The following is a 23,116-nucleotide window of genomic DNA, read 5'->3' as shown; positions in this document are numbered from 1 at the left end:
CTTAGTCTTGTCACTTGGTCGTTCACCGACAATTTTTCTTATATGACTGTGTAGTAACTTAGGTTGCTCTTTCGCTTTGATCGCAATATCGTTCTCAGTCCCTCTCCGATGTTCGTCTTATGTTAATGTAATCGTTCCTAGCTCTGTTGTATCTGATCCTGTTGTCCTCTGTCCTTTGTCTTCTGTACTTCCTCCACTCCCGCCTGCTGGCCATTTTTGCTTCCTGACACTGTCTATTAAACCGTGTGTGTGTGTGTGTGTGTGTGTGTGTGTGTGTGTGTGTGTGTGTGTGTGTGTGTGTGTGTGTGTGTGTGTGTAACTCACTATTGCAGTTAACTGGAGTACCCAGTACAGTGTGAGCCCCGGAGTACCCAGTACAGTGTGAGCCCCGGAGTACCCAGTACAGTGTGAGCCCCGGAGTACCCAGTACAGTGTGAGCCCCGGAGTACCCAGTACAGTGTGAGCCCCGGAGTACCCAGTACAGTATGAGCCCTGGAGTACCCAGTACAGTTTGAGCCCCGGAGTACCCAGTACAGTGTGAGCCCCGGAGTACCCAGTACAGTGTGAGCCCTGGAGTACCCAGTACAGTGTGAGCCCCGGAGTACCCAGTACAGTGTGAGCCCCGGAGTACCCAGTACAGTGTGAGCCCCAGAGTACCCAGTACAGTGTGAGCCCTGAACTACCCAGTACAGTGTGAGCCCCGGAGTACCCAGTACAGTGTGAGCCCCGGAGTACCCAGTACAGTGTGAGCCCTGGAGTACCCAGTACAGCGTGAGCCCCGGAGTACCCAGTACAAGGTGAGCCCTGGAGTACCCAGTACAGCGTGAGCCCTGGAGTACCCAGTACAGCGTGAGCCCCGGAGTACCCAGTACAGCGTGAGCCCTGGAGTACAATATGAGCCCTGGAGTACGTAACACAGCTTCCATAAGTCAGAACAGGTGTTTAATAGCACTGCAGCTGCCGTGTCTAGGGGGTCCAGTGAACAGGTGTCTTGAAGCACTGCAGCTGCCGTGTCTAGGGGGTCCAGTGAACAGGTGTCTTGAAGCACTGCTGCTGCCGTGTCTAGGGGGTCCAGTGAACAGGTGTCTTGAAGCACTGCTGCTGCCGTGTCTAGGGGGTCCAGTGAACAGGTGTCTTGAAGCACTGCTGCTGCCGTGTCTTGGCAGCTGCAGCTGTGAGCCTCGCGGTATTTAAGCAGCAGCAGAGCGTATGCTTCCCCTGCGATCAATGCCGTTTATGTTACAGCTGCGAGACATTTTAACAAAGGTTGTATTTCTACAAGTTACAAAACGGCTGCAAAAGACCTTGAAACTACATTCTTGTGACCCAAGAGAACACTAATACATTGATGCCGGGCTCACCCCCAGGTGAGGGCTGTCAGCGAGGGCTGTCAGCGAGGGCTGTCAGCGAGGACTGTCAGCGAGGACTGTCAGCGAGGGCTGTCAGCGAGGACTGTCAGCGAGGGCTGTCAGCGAGGGCTGTCAGCGAGGGCTGTCAGCGAGGGCTGTCAGCGAGGGCTGTCAGCGAGGGCTGTTTATGAGAGGGCAGAGATGAGGCATTACAGCGACGCCGGGTTGCGTCCAATACTCAAAGACAGTTTTATGAGGCGGTCCTTCCGGTGTGGCCGAGCCTCCAGGGCTGAGAGTGTATGACAGCCAAGGGAAGTGTGTCATGATGGATTGCCTGACAGGGTGCCCAAGCGGTGTCATGTCTTTCCACGACACGAAGACACGAGTTAGGGGAGACATGATCACTACCTATAAAATTTTCAGAGAAATTGACAGGGTAGATAAAGATAAAACTGTTTAGCAGTTTAATGTTCAAGAGAACTTGATAAACACCCCCAAAGGATACCTGATCAACCAGGCTGTGAGCAGCCGCGTCCAACAGCCTAGTTGACCTGTACAGCAACGAAGAGGCCTGATCGAGGACCGGGCCGCGGGGACGTTGAACCCCGAAATCATGGCAAGGTAACCGCAAGGTAAGGTCTAATATTTTCCACGTGTAAATTATTATGTATCTCTCCCGCCTGCGCTCAAGGGAGTACAGATTTAGGCTCTTTAGTCAGTCCCAGTAATTTAGATGTTTTACTGAGTGGATTCTAGCAGTAAAGGATCTCTGCACGCTCTCCAGGTCAGCAATTTCTCCAGCTTTGAAAGGGGCTGTCATTGTGCAGCAGTACTCCACTCTAGAGAGCACAAGCGTTTTGAAAAGTATCATCATCGGTATAGCATCTCTAGTGTGAAAAGTTCTTGTTATCCAACCTGTCATTTTTCTTGCAGTTGTGACGGCTACTTTATTGCGTTCATTAAAGGTAAGGTCTTCCGACATGAGTACACCCAGATCCTTTACATTGTCTTTTCGTTCTATGTTATGATTTGACTGACGTGGTTTCCGTTTTTATATTTTCATTTTCTCCATGGTGCAGGAGCTGGAACTACTAGTCTTTAAATATATTACTGTCTGTAGCCCGTTGAAAGACCTACTTTACATCATATTGAAGGTTCGTGGTGTCCTATTTTGTCTACTCAGAAAAATCCGCTTCTGCCAAGGATACCTTGAGGTGGTTTCGGGGTTTAGCTTCCCCGGGGCCCGGTCCTCTTCCAGGCCTACTCGCTGCTTGACTGTTCAACCAGGCTGTTGGACGCAGCTGCTCGCAGGCTGACGAACGATACACAGCCTGGTTGATCATACGGCCTGGTGACCAACAATCCCACCCCTTCCTTGATCCTGATCCTCAGGCACAGGACTTACGATCCAAGCGTAAGAACAATTATAAGAACAATACTGTAGTGTTTCAAGTCCAACAGGCCGAAGGCCAAGCGAGTTTGATGGTAACCTGATCAGTCAGGCTGTTGCTTGTAGCGTCCCGCTTCCTCACATACCCATTACAACCCCGGCTAATCCGCCACTTCCACGGGAATTTGTCCAATCGCCTCTTGAAAACATCGTCTTTTGCTGAGAAAGTATTTCTCGAAGATGTTGTAGAGGCGTGTGCCTCTGGTGTTCACAGGGAGCCATCTTGCAACACACGACGGCTGGCACTCCCATTATAACTCGACGGATTTCCGCCTCTCGGTTCTTGCTCGTGTATTACCCTTCTCCTTACCCTCATTTTGCTTCAGGGTTGATATTCTTCTCTCCGCCGCCGCCTCCTCTCTCTTCTCATTATTACTTTTTCTTCGCAACACTGTCTTCCAGTTGTTCTCTTGGTCATGCGTCTATATTTTCTCCGCATTAATTCTTCCCACACAGCCTACAACACAAACACTCCCCAGTAACACGTACAACCCACACCAAACACAGCCTGCAACACACATCAGAGTACATACAAAAAAGCCTTCAATAAACACACAAACCTCTTTATATATGGCTCTTGGCCACTTGGAGAGCCACTTGGCTCTCTCCTCCCTTCTCCCCGTATTCTCTCTTATAATGACTCCAGCTTCCACTGGTTCTTAGTTAAGTCTTGAACACAGTCTAGGATGATCTGGAACGTTGTCTTTTTATGTAATATATATATATATATATATATATATATATATATATATATATATATATATATATATATATATATTATATATATATGTGTGTATATCACGAAAATAAACACGTGATAAAGAATGTGACTGTCAGACCACGGAGGAAAATGAAACAGGAATTTCCTTAAGTACTTCATTCCTTCTGAAGATGTATTTAATATACGAAAGTACTTAAGGAAATTCCTGTTCCTGTTTCATTTTCCTCCGTGGTCTGACATTATCATATATATATATATATATATATATATATATATATATATATATATATATATATATATATATATATATATATATATATATATATGATAATGTCAGACCACGGAGGAAAATGAAACAGGAACAGGAATTTCCTTAAGTACTTTCGTATATTAAATACATCTTCAGAAGGAATGAAGTACTTAAGGAAATTCCTGTTTCATTTTCCTCCGTGGTCTGACATTGTCACATTCTTTATCACGTGTTTATTTTCGTGATATACACACACACATATATATATTGTGACGGAGTTCCCCCCCTTATAATTCTCCCACGCCTGCAGTAAGAGTCATGTCTACTTTTCCCAAGCGTTCTCTACGTTGCAGGCTACAATTCGATATATGGGAGAGAGTGAAGTGTTCTCGGAGAGCCGAGAAATTTGTGAAATAGTAATATTTTGGCCTGTGGTTTAGGCCCTTTAGGGAGCCAAGATGGCGCTTGCTTCCCTGATCTCCCGCCAAAACCGTGTGACGTCAGTGGCACCGGATTGGTCACCGACAGCAGTGTGGCACCGGGAGCCAATGAAAACCTCCCGTGGCGAAAGTGACGTCACGAAGGAAGGGGGTCCGGCCAGCGCGCCGGGCTGGCGCCAGCAGTCAGATACAACACGTCATAGAGGTCGGACGTGCGACGGATGGTCTTGTCAGTAGGACAGTTGTACCTCGCTCCCGTGGATTTACGCGTCATCTGAAGTCCGCCAGTGCTCTGAGAAGTCTTCCCTAGTTCATGTGTTGAACCAGAAGAGGGAATTGACGGTTATTTGAGCAACAAGTGCTCCAGTCAGGTACTGTGCCAGTAGCAGTGAAGCCGTGTAGTGACGTACGTGACGTCTGTGGCAATTCACCAGTTCGTGACAGCGTAGTGGCTGACATAGCCACTGGGTAGCTGAGGAAGAGAGGACTATCTGGGGAAACCGAACGACTGGAGCTGAGACGTAGGCAACAGCCGTTGCTGGGAGAAGACGACGGCCAGGAGACCGACTCCAACCCTTCAAGAAGTCAAGGAGGAGGACGGACCTGCAGTGAGGAGGCACGGAGACGACGCGCTAAACGGTGGGACGACGAGAGGCTCTGGTAGGACACGACGTGTAGTGTGGGGGCGTTCCCGACACGAGGACCAGGAGCTACATCTCGACTCTCATCGGAGGATAGGGTGAAGTAGGTGGTTCTAGTTCCCTCCCCATTCCCCTTTAGTTAGCAATATTATTTGGCTATATTATCTAGCCTGAAGATTTTATATGTCGTGAGCAAGTCTCACCTATGTCACGGTAAAGCACCAGTGTGCTAGACAGTACTATCAAGAGTACTTGTATTATTCACGTTGATTATTGGTGTGTACAGACACCAGGAACCAGTGATAAATTTACTGTGTTGTGTATATCTTTCTATAGATTTTGATATGAACATATAGTGGTAAATTATATATAATATTATGCCGGTATTTGGAGGTTAGGCTATGTGCCCAGAAACTATTTATTTTCCATGTATTGATGATTGATTTATATACCATATATATGTCTATGTTCATTCAGTGAATAATCATTTGTGAGTACAGTGAATTATTGCGTTATCGCCCTCGAGAGAAAGTACTGAAAACTCCCGTGTTAATATTTCATAATATATTGTTGGATAAATAACAGTGTAAGACCATTACAGTGAATCATTGTAGAATTGATTGTAGAAAAGACTGTTTGAGCCTGAGTACAGTGTAACTAAGTAATTCGGTTTATTTGTGCCAATATAGAGTGTGCGAGTTTCTAGTAATATTGGAGAATTTAAAGAAACCGCGCGCGTGAATCTAGCAAACAAGCAAATTTCGCGCGGAGAGTCCATTGCGATCAGCTGTTCTTGACACTTGATGAGGAGGGGGAGGTGTTGCCACCTAATGATCGCGGACTATTCGTGGGAACTTCCGGCCGCGTCAGGATTTGCTGATTTATTTGTTGTTGTTTGGCTTTGTGACATCTTTCATACATTTTAAGTAAAATACAAAACTATCTTAGTGTTTTTATCATCCCCTCCATTGATCTTGTGGCTATACTATACCTGTAAGCATAGAGTGATAACAACAAGTACCTGCCTGATTCCTGATCTTTGAGTGTGACCTTGCCAAGGCTACCACTGAATACACCAGTCCACTGAGGGTGTTACTGGCCACCTTAAACACCAGTTGGCGATCTTGTGAATAACCGTAGAGCCCTATTGTTGGGGAGGGCACACGACAGTCGATGTGAACGAGTCGTGTTCTCACTCTTAATAGGAGGCCGTTAAGATTGACTGGGAGACTCTCCTGGCGTGCAGTGGCGCCGTGAGGATCGAGGGAAGACCCGCAGGGCTACGGTGAGTTACCTTGAGCATAACTATTGCTCACCCCAGAGTAAGGGTAGAGAATAATAGAGAGGTGGAAACCCCAACAATATTATATATATATATATATATATATATATATATTATAAGTCATTATAATTCATTATAAGAGAGAATACGGGGAGAAAGGAGGAGAGAGCCAAGTGGCTAAATAAATCAGGGAAACAAAGTACGCACAAAGGGGCAAGAGGAGATACGAGAAATGCATGCAGTTATAGCCCCGCTCCTGTGCCAGGTAAGTTCACTACGGGCTCACCATAGCCCGTGCTACTTGCCCCGCTCCTGTGCCAGGTAAGTTCACTACGGGCTCACCATAGCCCGTGCTACTTGCCCCGCTCCTGTGCCAGGTAAGTTCACTACGGGCTCACCATAGCCCGTGCTACTTGCCCCGCTCCTGTGCCAGGTAAGTTCACTACGGGCTCACCATAGCCCGTGCTACTTGCCCCGCTCCTGTGCCAGGTAAGTCCACTACGGGCTCACCATAGCCCGTGCTACTTGCCCCGTTCTTGTGCCAGGTAAGTCCACTACGGGTTCACCATAGCCCGTGCTACTTGCCCCGCTCCTGTGCCAGGTAAGTCCACTACGGGCTCACCATAGCCCGTGCTACTTGCCCCGCTCCTGTGCCAGGTAAGTCCACTACGGGTTCACCATAGCCCGTGCTACTTGGAACTTTTTGTGCCTAGTAGCGAATCTTAAACAACAATAAGAACAACGTGAAATGGAGGGAGGGAATTATCAGAGGAAAGCGCTAAGCCATTTTGACTATATAGCACTTGGAGTGGGTCAGGATAAGGATTTTGAGATGGGATAGGGAGGGGGGGTGCGGGAGAGATGGGACCTCTCATAGCATTCAAAGTAATACTTGATTAAACACCTTCAGGTGATACTTGATCAACCAGGCTGTGATTCATAGTATGTTTGACGTAGCTGCTCGCAGTCTCAAGTATGAGTCACAGCCTGGTTGATCAGGTATCCTTTGGCAATGTTAATCAAGTTGCCTCTTGAACACTGTGAGAGGCCGGCCAGTTCCGCCCCTTATGTGTAGTGGGAGAGTTGAGAAGTCTTGGGCCCCTCATGTTAATAGTTCTCTCTCTCCACCTTTGTTCTTCAACGTTCAAGCAACAGCAGGACGCAACAGCCAGCAACAGCAGGACGCAACAGCCAGAGCCAGGAACTTGTACAGCAGTTAGGAGGCGGGACCAAAAAGCTGGAGCTCAACCCCCGCAAGCACAACTAGGTGAGTACACTAAATCTATCTCACAATATGGCAGGATTAACATAACATCCCTCACACGCCTCACAATATGGCAGGATTAACATAACATCCCTCACACGCCTCACAATATGGCAGGATTAACATAACATCCCTCACACGCCTCACAATATGGCAGGATTAACATAACATCCCTCACACACCTCACAATATGGCAGGATTAACATAACATCCCTCACACGCCTCACAATATGGCAGGATTAACATAACATCCCTCACACGCCTCACAATATGGCAGGATTAACATAACATTCCTCACATATGCACTCATCACCATAATGCTGGCGTCCGACCACTTTAAAGTGGCCAAAATGTTTCACTCGTGGATATAATTGCAGGAACCTTGACGTTAGTGAGGGGTCATGCGCTAGGCTGAGTACCCACACACATCATGTACACATCAAACCCACCTACTCCCATGCACTTCAACACAAATTTTGCCCAAAGACAAACAAACTACAAAAATCATAGAACGTAATACCTGGTCTTATTCGCAGTTCTCCATATGGCGGAGGAGCCATTGTCTTGCATTATTAATATGGAAGACGAAGCACTACGAGCTTGGTCAAATCTGCATATGTGTGAGCCGAAGAAGGGAGGGCTGGCAGTAATCTCCGGGTGGGCAGACCCGCCACACTCTCCACTCCTCCGGCACTGCTCGACGGGCAGGCAGCAGGCACTGCTCGACGGGCAGGCAGCAAGCACTGCTCGACGGGCAGGCAGCAAGCACTGCTCGACGGGCAGGCAGCAAGCACTGCTCGACGGGCAGGCAGCAAGCACTGCCCATTATTTTGGACCGCGTGCGATTTGAAATTGAAATAACTTTATTGAGGTAAAATACACACAATGGGCGAGTGTGATGATACGGTGATTTCTTCCTCTCCGGGACGATGTGTGTGTGTCTATACGACTTGTTGGTGGTTCCAGGAGCTGGCATCCACCCTGTTATCTCTGTACTAGTCGCATGGTTATCTCTATCAAACAATTGCGATAACCATCAACGGCCCCTTCGGAAGATCAATCACCACGTGGCGCCAGACCAGAGGTGGGCATCTAATCTACATACCCTAAGCACTCGAATTAATAATAAGTGCTAATAGCCGCCGTTGAAGACCAAAGGTGGAGAGAGAACTATCAACATGAGGGGCCCAAGACTTCTCAACTCTCCCACTACACATAAGGGGCGGAACTGGCCGGCCTCTCACAGTGTTCAAGAGACAACTTGATTAACATTGCCAAAGGATACCTGATCAACCAGGCTGTGACTCATACTTGAGACTGCGAGCAGCTACGTCAAACATATTATGATTAGCCAGACCACCAACTAGGAGATAATGTCAAAAACTGGGCCACAGGGACATTGATACCCGACAGACAAGTTAAACACAGTGTAAGCGAGTGTTGGCTAGCAGCAGGACGCAACAGCCAGAGCCAGCAGCAGGACGCAACAGCCAGAGCCAGCAGCAGCAGCAGCAGGACGCAACAACCAGAGCCAGCAGCAGCAGCAGCAGGACGCAACAACCAGAGCCAGCAGCAGGACGCAACAGCCAGAGCCAGCAGCAGCAGCACGACGCAACAGCCAGAGCCAGCAGCAGCAGGACGCAACAGCCAGAGCCAGCAGCAGCAGCAGCAGGACGCAACAGCCAGAGCCAGCAGCAGCAGCAGGACGCAACAGCCAGAGCCAGCAGCAGCAGCAGGACACAACAGCCAGAGCCAGCAGCAGCAGCAGGACACAACAGCCAGAGCCAGCAGCAGGACACAACAGCCAGAGAGCCAGCAGCAGCAGCAGCAGGACACAACAGCCAGAGCCAGCAGCAGCAGCAGCAGGACACAACAGCCAGAGCCAGCAGCAGAACCCAACAGCCAGCAGCAGCAGCAGCAGCAGGACACAACAGCCAGAGCCAACAGCAGCAGCAGCAGGACAACAGCCAGAGCCAGCAGCAGCAGCAGGACGCAACAGCCAGAGCCAGCAGCAGCAGGACACAACAGCCAGAGCCAGCAGCAGCAGCAGGACGCAACAGCCAGAGCCAGCAGCAGCAGCAGGACGCAACAGCCAGAGCCAGCAGCAGCAGCAGCAGGACGCAACAGCCAGAGCCAGCAGCAGCAGCAGCAGCAGCAGGACACAACAACCAGAGCCAGCAGCAGCAGCAGGACACAACAGCCAGAGCCAGCAGCAGAACACAACAGCCAGCAGCAGCAGCAGGACACAACAGCCAGAGCCAGCAGCAGGACACAACAGCCAGAGCCAGCAGCAGCAGGACGCAACAGCCAGAGCCAGCAGCAGCAGGACGCAACAGCCAGAGCCAGCAGCAGCAGCAGGACACAACAGCCAGAGCCAGCAGCAGCAGCAGGAGGACACAACAGCCAGAGCCAGCAGCAGCAGCAGGAGGACGCAACAGCCAGAGCCAGCAGCAGGAGGACACAACAGCCAGAGAAAGCAGCAGCAGCAGGAGGACGCAACAGCCAGAGCCAGCAGCAGCAGCAGGACACAACAGCCGGAGCCAGCAGCAGGACACAACAGCCAGAGCCAGCAGCAGCAGCAGCAGGACACAACAGCCGGAGCCAGCAGCAGGACACAACAGCCGGAGCCAGCAGCAGGACACAACAGCCAGAGCCAGCAGCAGCAGCAGCAGCAGGACACAACAGCCAGAGCCAGCAGCAGCAGCAGCAGGACACAACAGCCAGAGCCAGCAGCAGCAGCAGGACACAACAGCCAGAGCCAGCAGCAGCAGCAGGACGCAACAGCCAGAGCCAGCATCAGCAGCAGGACACAACAGCCAGAGCCAGCAGCAGCAGCAGTACACAACAGCCAGAGCCAGCAGCAGGACACAACAGCCAGAGCCAGCAGCAGCAGGACAACAGCCAGAGCCAGCAGCAGCAGGACAACAGCCAGAGCCAACATTCCAGACAATCTTAAACAGCACTTTAAGGCTTATGTACATAAGTGGTACACTGGGTATACACCTGTATCAGTGGACCACTTTTACAATGATCTTGTCAGTATCATTACAAGTTATTATGATACCTGGGTTAAATCAAGGAAAAAAAAGAACACTCGTTCTTCCTCATGGACAGAGGATCCTATTATTATTGCAGAGCGAGCTAAAGTGCTTCAGCTTGCTGACTCTTATAAACGAGACAAAACAGCTGACAATTTACTTGCATTCCTTAATGCCAACAGAGATTTTCGCGAGCTTAAGGGTCAAGTTAAGAACACATATTGGGAACAATTCCTACAAGGTATCAATAGAACTACAACATTATCAGAAATGTGGAACAAAATTAAAAACATTACCAAACCTTCAGCCCCAGTTGAGCTTCATCATACTCCTGCAGAATATGCTGACATGCTCCTGGCTCAATGGTCTAGTGTCTCACAAATTTCTTCCTTACCCCCAGATATACAGCAGCATTTAAGACATACCAACATTAACAGAAACTTTAATATTGAAATAGCACGCTCCTCACCAGATTTAACGGATCAGTTTCCTATAACCCCCTTTGAATTAACATCAGCATTAGGAAAACCTAGGCAAACTGCCCCTGGTGAGGATGGTATAACTTATAACATCTTGAGCTTACTGAATGATGTCCCTAGCCACCCTCTGCTTGACCTCTATCAAATGAGTCTCTCACAAGGTATCTTGCCAAAGAAATGGACACAAAGTCTCATAATACCAATTCCTAAACCTAACTCTCAAAAATTCAGACCCATTTCCCTTACATCTTGCATGTGTAAAGTCTTGGAGAGAATTGTTCTCAATCGTGTCATGTTTCAGGTCAAAGAAAAACTGGCCCCAAACCTATATGGGTTCATGCCCAAGTGTAGCACACAAACATGCTTTGCTGAATACTTTGTAAACTCCCAGGATGGGACACAGGCAGCCTTTATTGACCTAAAGTCAGCTTTCGATGTAGCGAATGGCGAAATAATATTAGAGCAACTTGCTGAATTTGGAATCAAAGGTAATCTTCTGAGTTGGATAAAGAGCTACCTATCCAACAGGCGTGCTAGTGTCCTATTTAAAGGAGTTAAAAGTACAAGAACAGATGCATTCGAACTAGGCACACCTCAAGGCGGTGTCCTAAGCCCTATGCTCTTCAATATACTTATGCACAAACTTATCCATGACATACCTGTACAACCTACGGAAACAGTTATATGTTATGCTGATGACATTTGTATTATGGCACACAGTAAACCAAGGCTACAAATGTTACTTGATGCATTCTCCAAGAAAGTAGTAGAATGTGGCCTCATAATCTCTGTTGATAAAACAAGGGTTCTTATTCCCCATTCTCTTCATGCTAACTATACTATTAATGGAGTGCCCGTGGAGACTTGTGAGTCTTATAAATATCTTGGAGTCGAGGTTAATGATACAAATCTCATCAGCAACCTGCGTAAAAAACTTGTTGAGCGTCTTAAACCTCTCAGAACTCTTGTTGGCAAAGGATTTGGCATTAACATAAAATATGCTCGTAGTTTTTATATTGCCTTTATACGATCTGTTGTTGATTATTATGCCTTGCATCTTCTTAATTTTTCTCCTAAACAATTACAAGGCCTAGATGTAGTACAGAATGATGCCATGCGCATCATCCTGGGTTGTCCTAGAACTGTCAGAATTGTTAACATGAGAAAGGAACTAAACTTACCTTCCATTTACGAAAGAATAGTTCTACTTAGTACTATGTTTTGCGCCAAAACTTTGAAAAATAATGGTCCCCCCAGCTCTATTCAAATTAAATTGAGATCCATTCTAAACAATTCTGACTGTTCCCTCAATCCGCCGCAAAAAGCTCCCTACAGTGTGTGGCTCAGTTGTTGTGTCTATAATCTTCAGAAACTGAATGTATCTCTTAACCCTGATAAAACTGTTCACTATATTCCCCCTTGGAAAGATGTGGAGGTCTCTCTGCATTATACTCCCATCAGTGTAAAACAAATGTATAACACTGACATTTTGAGATGTATAACATTAGAAGCTATTGACAGTCATCTTCAAATTCTCAAACCGACTGAATCCTATGCCTTTACTGATGGCTCTGTGCAGTTAGGCACTGGTAGAACAGGTTGTGCATGTGCAGTGTATAAAGGGAATGAAATGATCATGACTAGTACACAGAGATTGAACAACTGGGCAAGCACGACACAGACCGAGCTATTGGGTATTTATCTAGCCACTGAATACCTTAAGCTCAATGGTGGTGGAGTTATTTTCTGTGACTCTAAAAGTGCTCTGCAGTCCTTAAATAACCCATCACAATGTATGTCGGAAGTAGCTTGTAATATTAAATGGAATGTAATTTTTGCCAATGATAATAATTCTTGTATAAAATTTGTGTGGATCCCATCCCATGTTGGAGTTGAAAAACATGACTTTGTAGATCAATTGGCCAATGAGGCTTGCAGGAAAGAAAACATTGATTATGATTTTGGACTATCTAATGCAGTTATTAGAAACATACAAATTAAAGAAATTAATTCAGATTTAGAAGAACTAAGAAATGCACAGAGACCTGAAAGCTGCAGTATTAAAAGTTATGACAAGTTCTGTAATAATAGGTATTTGTATGGTCAGCACAGTAACCGGACCAGGCAATGTGATGTAGTAATCGCGCGAATTCGCCTTGGCTATAGACACATCTGGCAGGTTAGTGAGGCTGAGCCACTACCAGAATATTCAGATTGTAAACTCTGTGATAAACCTTTAATGCATTCACTAGAACACTATATTGATGAATGTGAAACCGTAAAGGACTTTAGACCTCCTGGCCTATTGTACCACCAACTGTGTAACTATTTTATTGACTCAGGTGTTCTGGACGACATCCTAACAATTTACCCAAAATTTGCTTGTCCATTTTAAAGAATGAAGAACAATTTCTACTTATATTCTAAGCTGTATCACTTATGAACCCATCCCTGCACTTGTGTGGCAGTGCACAATAGAAAGTTGTTTTCACATATCCACACATTAAAACATTGATTGTAACCGTGATATATATGTGCTTCAGCCTACAGTTTAGGCCTATTGTCTTATGTATGACCCTCTGTCCTGCGTGACAGTGAATACTAGCATTAACCTCAATTTAATAAGACTATCAAAATCCTCAGATTAGGCAAAATTGTAATTAATTTTGTCAATAAAGATGTTAATAATAATAAAGCAGCAGCAGCAGGACACAACAGCCAGAGCCAGCAGAAGCAGCAGCAGCAGGACACAACAGCCAGAGCCAGCAGCAGCAGCAGGACGCAACAGCCAGAGCCAGCATCAGCAGCAGGACACAACAGCCAGAGCCAGCATCAGCAGCAGGACACAACAGCCAGAGCCAGCAGCAGCAGCAGGACACAACAGCCAGAGAACCAGCAGCAGCAGCAGGACACAACAGCCAGAGAACCAGCAGCAGCAGCAGGACACAACAGCCAGAGCCAGCAGCAGCAGCAGCAGCAGGACGCAACTGCCAGAGCCAGCAGCAGCAGCAGGACGCAACTGCCAGAGCCAGCAGCAGCAGCAGGACACAACAGCCAGAGCCAGCAGCAGCAGCAGGACACAACAGCCAGAGCCAGCAGCAGGACACAACAGCCAGAGCCAGCAGCAGCAGCAGGACACAACAGCCAGAGCCAGCAGCAGCAGGACACAACAGCCAGAGCCAGCAGCAGCAGCAGGACACAACAGCCAGAGCCAGCAGCAGCAGGACGCAACAGCCAGAGCCAGCAGCAGCAGCAGCAGGCAACAGCCAGAGAGCCAGCAGCAGCAGCAGGACACAACAGCCAGAGCCAGCATCAGCAGCAGGACACAACAGCCAGAGCCAGCAGCAGCAGCAGGACACAACAGCCAGAGCCAGCAGCAGCAGCAGGACACAACAGCCAGAGAGCCAGCAGCAGCAGCTGGACACAACAGCCAGAGAGCCAGCAGCAGCAGCAGGACGCAACAGCCAGAGCCAGCAGCAGCAGCAGGACACAACAGCCAGAGCCAGCAGCAGCAGCAGGACACAACAGCCAGAGCCAGCAGCAGCAGGACACAACAGCCAGAGCCAGCAGCAGCAGCAGGACACAACAGCCAGAGCCAGCAGCAGCAGCAGCAGGACACAACAGCCAGAGCCAGCAGCAGCAGCAGGACAACAGCCAGAGCCAGCAGCAGCAGGACGCAACAGCCAGAGCCAGCAGCAGCAGCAGCAGGCAACAGCCAGAGAGCCAGCAGCAGCAGCAGGACACAACAGCCAGAGCCAGCATCAGCAGCAGGACACAACAGCCAGAGCCAGCAGCAGCAGCAGGACACAACAGCCAGAGCCAGCAGCAGCAGCAGGACACAACAGCCAGAGAGCCAGCAGCAGCAGCTGGACACAACAGCCAGAGAGCCAGCAGCAGCAGCAGGACGCAACAGCCAGAGCCAGCAGCAGCAGCAGGACACAACAGCCAGAGCCAGCAGCAGCAGGACACAACAGCCAGAGCCAGCAGCAGCAGGACACAACAGCCAGAGCCAGCAGCAGCAGCAGGACGCAACAGCCAGAGCCAGCAGCAGCAGCAGGACGCAACAGCCAGAGCCAGCAGCAGCAGGACACAACAGCCAGAGCCAGCAGCAGCAGGACACAACAGCCAGAGCCAGCAGCAGCAGCAGGACGCACCAGCCAGAGCCAGCAGCAGCAGCAGGACGCACCAGCCAGAGCCAGCAGCAGCAGCAGGACGCACCAGCCAGAGCCAGCAGCAGGACGCAACAGCCAGAGCCAGCAGCAGCAGCAGCAGCAGCAGGACGCACCAGCCAGAGCCAGCAGCAGCAGCAGGACGCACCAGCCAGAGCCAGCAGCAGCAGCAGGACGCAACAGCCAGAGCCAGCAGCAGCAGCAGCAGGACACAACAGCCAGAGCCAGCAGCAGCAGCAGCAGGACACAACAGCCAGAGCCAGCAGCAGCAGCAGGACACAACAGCCAGAGCCAGCAGCAGCAGCAGGACGCAACAGCCAGAGCCAGCATCAGCAGCAGGACACAACAGCCAGAGCCAGCAGCAGTACACAACAGCCAGAGCCAGCAGCAGGACACAACAGCAAGAGCCAGCAGCAGCAGCAGGACACAACAGCCAGAGCCAGCAGCAGCAGGACAACAGCCAGAGCCAGCAGCAGCAGGACAACAGCCAGAGCCAGCAGCAGCAGCAGGACACAACAGCCAGAGCCAGCAGAAGCAGCAGCAGCAGGACACAACAGCCAGAGCCAGCAGCAGCAGCAGGACGCAACAGCCAGAGCCAGCATCAGCAGCAGGACACAACAGCCAGAGCCAGCATCAGCAGCAGGACACAACAGCCAGAGCCAGCAGCAGCAGCAGGACACAACAGCCAGAGAACCAGCAGCAGCAGCAGGACACAACAGCCAGAGAACCAGCAGCAGCAGCAGGACACAACAGCCAGAGAGCCAGCAGCAGCAGGACACAACAGCCAGAGCCAGCAGCAGCAGCAGGACGCAACAGCCAGAGCCAGCAGCAGCAGCAGCAGGACGCAACTGCCAGAACCAGCAGCAGCAGCAGGACGCAACTGCCAGAGCCAGCAGCAGCAGCAGGACACAACAGCCAGAGCCAGCAGCAGCAGCAGGACACAACAGCCAGAGCCAGCAGCAGGACACAACAGCCAGAGCCAGCAGCAGCAGCAGGACACAACAGCCAGAGCCAGCAGCAGCAGGACACAACAGCCAGAGCCAGCAGCAGCAGCAGGACACAACAGCCAGAGCCAGCAGCAGCAGGACGCAACAGCCAGAGAGCCAGCAGCAGCAGCAGGACACAACAGCCAGAGCCAGCATCAGCAGCAGGACACAACAGCCAGAGCCAGCAGCAGCAGCAGGACACAACAGCCAGAGCCAGCAGCAGCAGCAGGACACAACAGCCAGAGAGCCAGCAGCAGCAGCTGGACACAACAGCCAGAGAGCCAGCAGCAGCAGCAGGACGCAACAGCCAGAGCCAGCAGCAGCAGCAGGACACAACAGCCAGAGCCAGCAGCAGCAGGACACAACAGCCAGAGCCAGCAGCAGCAGCAGGACGCAACAGCCAGAGCCAGCAGCAGCAGCAGGACGCAACAGCCAGAGCCAGCAGCAGCAGGACACAACAGCCAGAGCCAGCAGCAGCAGGACACAACAGCCAGAGCCAGCAGCAGCAGCAGGACGCACCAGCCAGAGCCAGCAGCAGCAGCAGGACGCACCAGCCAGAGCCAGCAGCAGCAGCAGGACGCACCAGCCAGAGCCAGCAGCAGCAGCAGGACGCAACAGCCAGAGCCAGCAGCAGCAGCAGGACAACAGCCAGAGGCAGCAGCAGCAGCAGGACGCACCAGCCAGAGCCATCAGCAGCAGCAGGACGCAACAGCCAGAGCCAGCAGCAGCAGCAGGACGCAACAGCCAGAGCCAGCAGCAGCAGCAGGACGCAACAGCCAGAGCCAGCAGCAGCAGCAGGACGCAACAGCCAGAGCCAGCAGCAGCAGGACACAACAGCCAGAGAGCCAGCAGAAGCAGCAGGACACAACAGCCAGAGCCAGCAGCAGCAGGACACAACAGCCAGAGCCAGCAGCAGCAGGACAACAGCCAGAGCCAGCAGCAGCAGCAGGACGCAACAGCCAGAGCCAGCAGCAGCAGCAGGACGCAACAGCCAGAGCCAGCAGCAGCAGGACACAACAGCCAGAGCCAGCAGCAGCAGGACACAACAGCCAGAGCCAGCAGCAGCAGCGGGACGCACCAGCCAGAGCCAGCAGCAGCAGCAGGACGCACCAGCCAGAGCCAGCAGCAGGACGCACCAGCCAGAGCCAGCAGCAGCAGCAGGACGCAACAGCCAGAGCCAGCAGCAGCAGCAGGACAACAGCCAGAGGCAGCAGCAGCAGCAGGACGCACCAGCCAGAGCCAGCAGCAGCAGCAGGACGCAACAGCCAGAGCCAGCAGCAGCAGCAGGACGCAACAGCCAGAGCCAGCAGCAGCAGCAGGACGCAACAGCCAGAGCCAGCAGCAGCAGCAGGACGCAACAGCCAGAGCCAGCAGCAGCAGGACACAACAGCCAGAGAGCCAGCAGCAGCAGCAGGACGCAACAGCCAGAGCCAGCAGCAGCTGCAGGACGCAACAGTCACAGCTCAGAGTGCCTAAGGAAGATCTCCCCAGTGCATCATCGTGGTCAGCAGTGTGACGACACACTGTGTCAAGCTCGAGTAATGTTACAGTGGTAGAGGAAAGTCATTTAAAACTTTTCCTCGCATGATTATTCAAAAATATGATAATTCTGTCTTCTTCTGGTTCAAGAACTGGGTCCCACGAGAGGCCACGAGACGTCACGTCGACAAATTTAATTCCGGTTTCAATATCAGTCAGAGTTGAGATGCCTCATTGAACACGAATTTTGCTTATTTTCCCTTTCTAATTTCCCCTTTTGGGAGTTTGTTCCCACCAACAATGCCCAACTACTTGGGGTGGACGGTAGAGCGTCATGCAGGTCGGCGTTCAATCCACGACCGGCCAAGTGGTTGTACACTATTTCTTCCCCCCGTCCCATCCCTAATCCTTATCCTGACCCCCCCTCCCGTCCTTGTGCCTCCATGACTCATCACCGTCACGAGACAGGGATTGTTATACGAGGATTGGAACACACGCGACGGAGATTGGAACACACGCGACGGAGATTGGGGGACACGCGACGGAGATTGGAACACGCGCGACGGAGATTGGGACACGCGCGACGGAGATTGGGACACGCGCGACGGAGATTGGGACACGCGCGACGGAGATTGGGACACGCGCGACGGAGATTGGGACACGCGCGACGGAGATTGGAACACGCGCGACGGAGACTGGGACACGCGCGACGGAGACTGGGACACGCGCGACGGAGACTGGGACACGCGCGACGGAGATTGGGACACACGCGACGGAGACTGGGGCACACGCGACGGAGACTGGGGCACACGCGACGGAGATTGGAACACCCGCGACGGAGATTGGGACACCCGCGACGGAGATTGGGACACGCGCGACGGAGACTGGGACACGCGCGACGGAGACTGGGACACGCGCGACGGAGACTGGGACACGCGCGACGGAGACTGGGACACGCGCGACGGAGACTGGGACACGCGCGACGGAGACTGGGACACGCGCGACGGAGACTGGGACACGCGCGACGGAGACTGGGACACGCGCGACGGAGACTGGGACACGCGCGACGGAGACTGGGACACGCGCGACGGAGACTGGGACACGCGCGACGGAGACTGGGACACGCGCGACGGAGACTGGGACACGCGCGACGGAGACTGGGACACGCGCGACGGAGACTGGGACACGCGCGACGGAGACTGGGACACGCGCGACGGAGACTGGGACACGCGCGACGGAGACTGGGACACGCGCGACGGAGACTGGGACACGCGCGACGGAGACTGGGACACGCGCGACGGAGACTGGGACACGCGCGACGGAGACTGGGACACGCGCGACGGAGACTGGGACACGCGCGACGGAGACTGGGACACACGCGACGGAGACTGGGACACACGCGACGGAGACTGGGACACACGCGACGGAGACTGGGACACACGCGACGGAGACTGGGACACACGCGACGGAGACTGGGGCACACGCGACGGAGACTGGGGCACACGCGACGGAGACTGGGGCACACGCGACGGAGACTGGGGCACACGCGACGGAGACTGGGGCACACGCGACGGAGACTGGGGCACACGCGACGGAGACTGGGGCACACGCGACGGAGACTGGGGCACACGCGACGGAGATTGGGACACACGCGACGGAGACTGGGACACACGCGACGGAGACTGGGACACACGCGACGGAGACTGGGACACACGCGACGGAGATTGGGGCACATACGACGGAGATTGGAACACCCGCGACGGAGATTGGGACACACGCGACGGAGACTGGGACACACGCGACGGAGATTGGGACAAACGACCAATATGCCTGCTGGTCTCCTAAGGAGTTATTTCCATGTACAGGATTGGAACCAGTCGCCTCTAGGATTTCCCTCCTGTAAGTCAATATGTATTTCTCTCGTTTGACTCTAGGGAATACAGATTTAACATTTTAGTCGGTCCCCCAAAATTTAGACGTTATATTAAGTCGATTCCAGAGGTAAATGACCTTTGCAAACACATTTGCAAATTTGTTCTTTTTGTTCATTTTGGTCCTGGTTGTTGCAGGTCAGGGATTTGTTCATTTTAACTTTGCACGTTCTAGAGGTCAGTAATTTCTCCAGTTTTGAATTGGGGGGTTGTTAAGTGTGCAACAATATTCCACTCTAGGAGATCACTAATGTCTTAAAATGTATCAATGGGATGGAGTCCCTTGTGTGGAAGGTTGTTATTATCCAACCTGTTATTTTTCTTGCAGTCGTGACGGCTACTTTATGGTGTTCTCTACAGGTTATATCTTCCCACATGATTACGCCCAGTTCTCAACATTGCTGTCTCCTTCTATGATGGGATTTGACCGTGTTTTTGTGTTTTCCTTTTTTATCTTTTTTCCGTAGCATTATGCTAGAACTTTTAATAACAAGTTATTTTCTGTCTCCCTTAAAAGAATTTATTAACATTAGTTTGGAGGTTTTCCGTGTCCTCTATGTTGTCTACTCTCATAAAAATCCTAGTGTCATCTACAAAGGATGATACTGTACTATAGGTTGTGTCCTTGTCTATGTCCAATATGAGGATGAGAAAAAGTACTGGAGCAAGCACAGTACCCTGGGGGACTGAGCTCTTCACGGTTGATGGTCCAGATTTTATTTTGTTCACTACCTTACTTTACCTTTGATGGGGTTCTAGGAGTTCCTCTATTTTGACTTGTGAGAGCTTGGTCCACCAGGCTGTTGCTTGGAGCGGCCCGCAGGCCCACATGTCTTCCACAGCCCGGTTGGTCCGGCAGTTCTTGAAAACAATCAGTTTTCTCTGGAAGATGTCCATGGTTTTTGCACCATCCTACTTTAAGTGTTATTCCAATTGACCATGGGCCAGATTCACGAAGCGGTTACGCAAGCACTTACGAACGTGCACATCTTTCCTCAATCTTTGACGGCTTTGGTTATATTTATTAAACAGTTTACAAGCATGAAAACTTCCCAATCAAGTGTTATTGTAATAAACAGCCTCCTGGTGCTTCGGAGCTTATTAACTGTTTAATAATTGTAAACAAAGCCGCCAAAGATTGAGAAAAGATGGTCAGGTTCGTAAGTGCTTGCGTAACTGCTTCGTGAATCTGGCCCCATATTTTGTGTGCTATCACGCCATGGTCACATTTATCGAATGCCTTTGCGAAGTCCGTGTATACCACATCTGTATTCTGTTTTTCTTCTAATGCCTCAGTGATTTTGTCGTAATGGTCAAGTATCTGTGAGAGGCATGATCTTCCCGCTCTAAATCCATGTTGGCCTGGGTTGTGGAGGTCATTGGTCTCCATGAAACTAGTGACCTGACTCCTGATCACTCTCTCAAATACTGTGGGACACAAATATTATGTGGGACGTTAGTGCAACTGGTCTTTATTTCTTTGCCAATGCTTTGCTCCCTCCCTTGTGTAGAGGGGCAATGTTTGCTGCTTTCAGGGCATCGGGTATCTCTCCCGTGTCCAAGCTCTTCCACCACACTATACTGAGTGCCTGTGCTACTGGCACTTTGCATTTCTTTATAAATATTGAATTCCATGAGTCTGGACCCGGGGCTGAGTGCATGGGCATGTTGTCAACTGTTGATATGTTGATCACTTCACACACAGAGATCACAATAACGTGATGTATCAAATGAACAAATCTACATTTATTTTTGGTTCCGCTGCCCGTTATTTTTGGTTCTTCTCTTCGTCTTCTCCGTTATTTCTGCGTTTTCAACGTTTGTCCTCTTTCTGGCTTTCCGCGAAGGAACATGTTTGAAACAAACTTTGTATGCTTCGGAAGTCATTTGTTCTTTTACATTATTACACTTTGGGTTTTGTTCGTTTGGAAATTAAAGATACATCTCCCAACTTTGCCAGTAAGTCCCCTTTTGTGCGCATTTTATGACCACCACCATCACCACCATCTTGAGGTTATCTTGAGATAATTTCGGGGCTTAGCGTCCCCGCGGCCCGGTCCTCGACCAGGCCTCCTTTTTGTTACACACCCTCAGGAAGCAGCCCGTAGCGGCTCTCTAACTCCCAGGTACCTATTTACTGCTAGGCAACAGGGGCATCAGGGTGAAAGGAAGATTTTGGACATTGTCTCCGCCTCCACCCAAAATCGAACCCGGAACCTTAGGACTACGAATCCGAAGCGCTGTCCACTCAGCTGCCAGGTCCCTAGAAGCTCATGATCCCTTACAAACTGTTAACTCGCACACCAATTCAAACCACCACCTTAAGACAGTGGCACCGTACCTCCATCCCTCCTATACAAGGTGGGAAGCAGCCTGCTTCACCACGGGCTCACCATAGCCCGTGCTACATGGACATTTCGTTCTGAGTAGCTAAATCTATAACAATAACAACTTCCTCTCATCTTACGGGCTATTAATGCCCGTGCCACCTCTTGGGGCGGCACTGGTAAGTCCATGGGTAAGTCAACTACGGGCTCACCATAGCCCGTGCTACTTGGAACTTTTTGTTCCGAGTAGCTGAATTTAAAACATAATCATCATCCTTAAGAACTTCCTTTATGGATTACTCATGCCCGTGGCAACGCCTTAGGACGCTTAACCTTCATCAATCAATCAATCTTGAGAACTCGTACCTGCTTACCAGCACCGAAACTTAAGTGTTGCGCTCTTCACAGCCTCGTACTTCCTTTACCGAGATCTGCGACGTAGACACGTGCATCACTACTGCGGCAGCCTTCACTAAACTCTCAAGACGCTACGATACAACGCCGGCTGCCGCGTACACACTTAAGACACGCTGCTTCCTCCTCGTCCTCGTACCAGGAGCAAGACGACCTCGGTGGCTACGTAACCTTGCCTTAGGGAGAGCACATCTCCAGGGTTTATGGGGCAAGTTGGTGCGGGGACCCGGGGCGCTGCCCGCGGTTATGGCCAGGTGTCGGGTTTATTGACGCCGGCCCGTCACCCCTCCCGCTCACCTGCCCAGGGACCAGAGCCAGGCACCAACCACAGGCAGCGGCACCATTGTGGGTGCCCGGGGGGGGGGGAGAGGTGGAGGGAGGGGGGAGGGAGAGGGAGGGGGGAGGGAGAGGGAGGGGGGAGGGAGAGGGAGAGGGAGGGGGGAGGGAGAGGGAGGGGGGAGGGAGAGAGAGAGAGAGAGAGAGAGAGAGAGAGAGAGAGAGAGAGAGAGAGAGAGAGGGGGGGAGAGAGAGGGGGGAGAGAGAGGGGGGGAGAGAGAGGGGGGGAGAGAGAGGGGGAGAGAGAGGGGGAGAGAGAGGGGGAGAGAGAGAGGGGGAGAGAGAGAGGGGGAGAGAGAGAGGGGGAGAGAGAGAGGGGGAGAGAGAGAGGGGGAGAGAGAGAGGGGGAGAGAGAGAGGGGGAGAGAGAGAGGGGGAGAGAGAGAGGGGGAGAGAGAGAGGGGGAGAGAGAGAGGGGGAGAGAGAGAGGGGGAGAGAGAGAGGGGGAGAGAGAGAGGGGGAGAGAGAGAGGGGGAGAGAGAGAGGGGGAGAGAGAGAGGGGGGGAGAGAGGGGGGGAGAGAGGGGGGGAGAGAGGGGGGGAGAGAAGGGGGGAGAGAGGG

General features: G+C 51.3%; 1 protein-coding gene across 1 annotated transcript; it reads left to right on the top strand.

Moving 5' to 3' along the window:
* The first annotated feature begins 6,365 nt into the window (after positions 1-6,365).
* Positions 6,366-19,393, top strand: LOC123756919 (dentin sialophosphoprotein-like). The gene is made up of 2 exons (XM_045740329.1): positions 6,366-6,398; positions 18,017-19,393. Exons 1-2 carry the CDS (start codon positions 6,366-6,368, stop codon positions 19,391-19,393), a joined length of 1,410 nt encoding a protein of 469 aa, XP_045596285.1.
* The last annotated feature ends 3,723 nt before the right edge of the window (positions 19,394-23,116 follow it).

The sequence above is a fragment of the Procambarus clarkii genome, chromosome 26 (assembly GCF_040958095.1).
Source record: "Procambarus clarkii isolate CNS0578487 chromosome 26, FALCON_Pclarkii_2.0, whole genome shotgun sequence".
Lineage (NCBI taxonomy): Eukaryota > Metazoa > Arthropoda > Malacostraca > Decapoda > Cambaridae > Procambarus > Procambarus clarkii.
The sequence above is the reverse complement of the archived record's forward strand: the minus strand, read 5'-3'. Positions and strand labels throughout refer to the sequence as shown.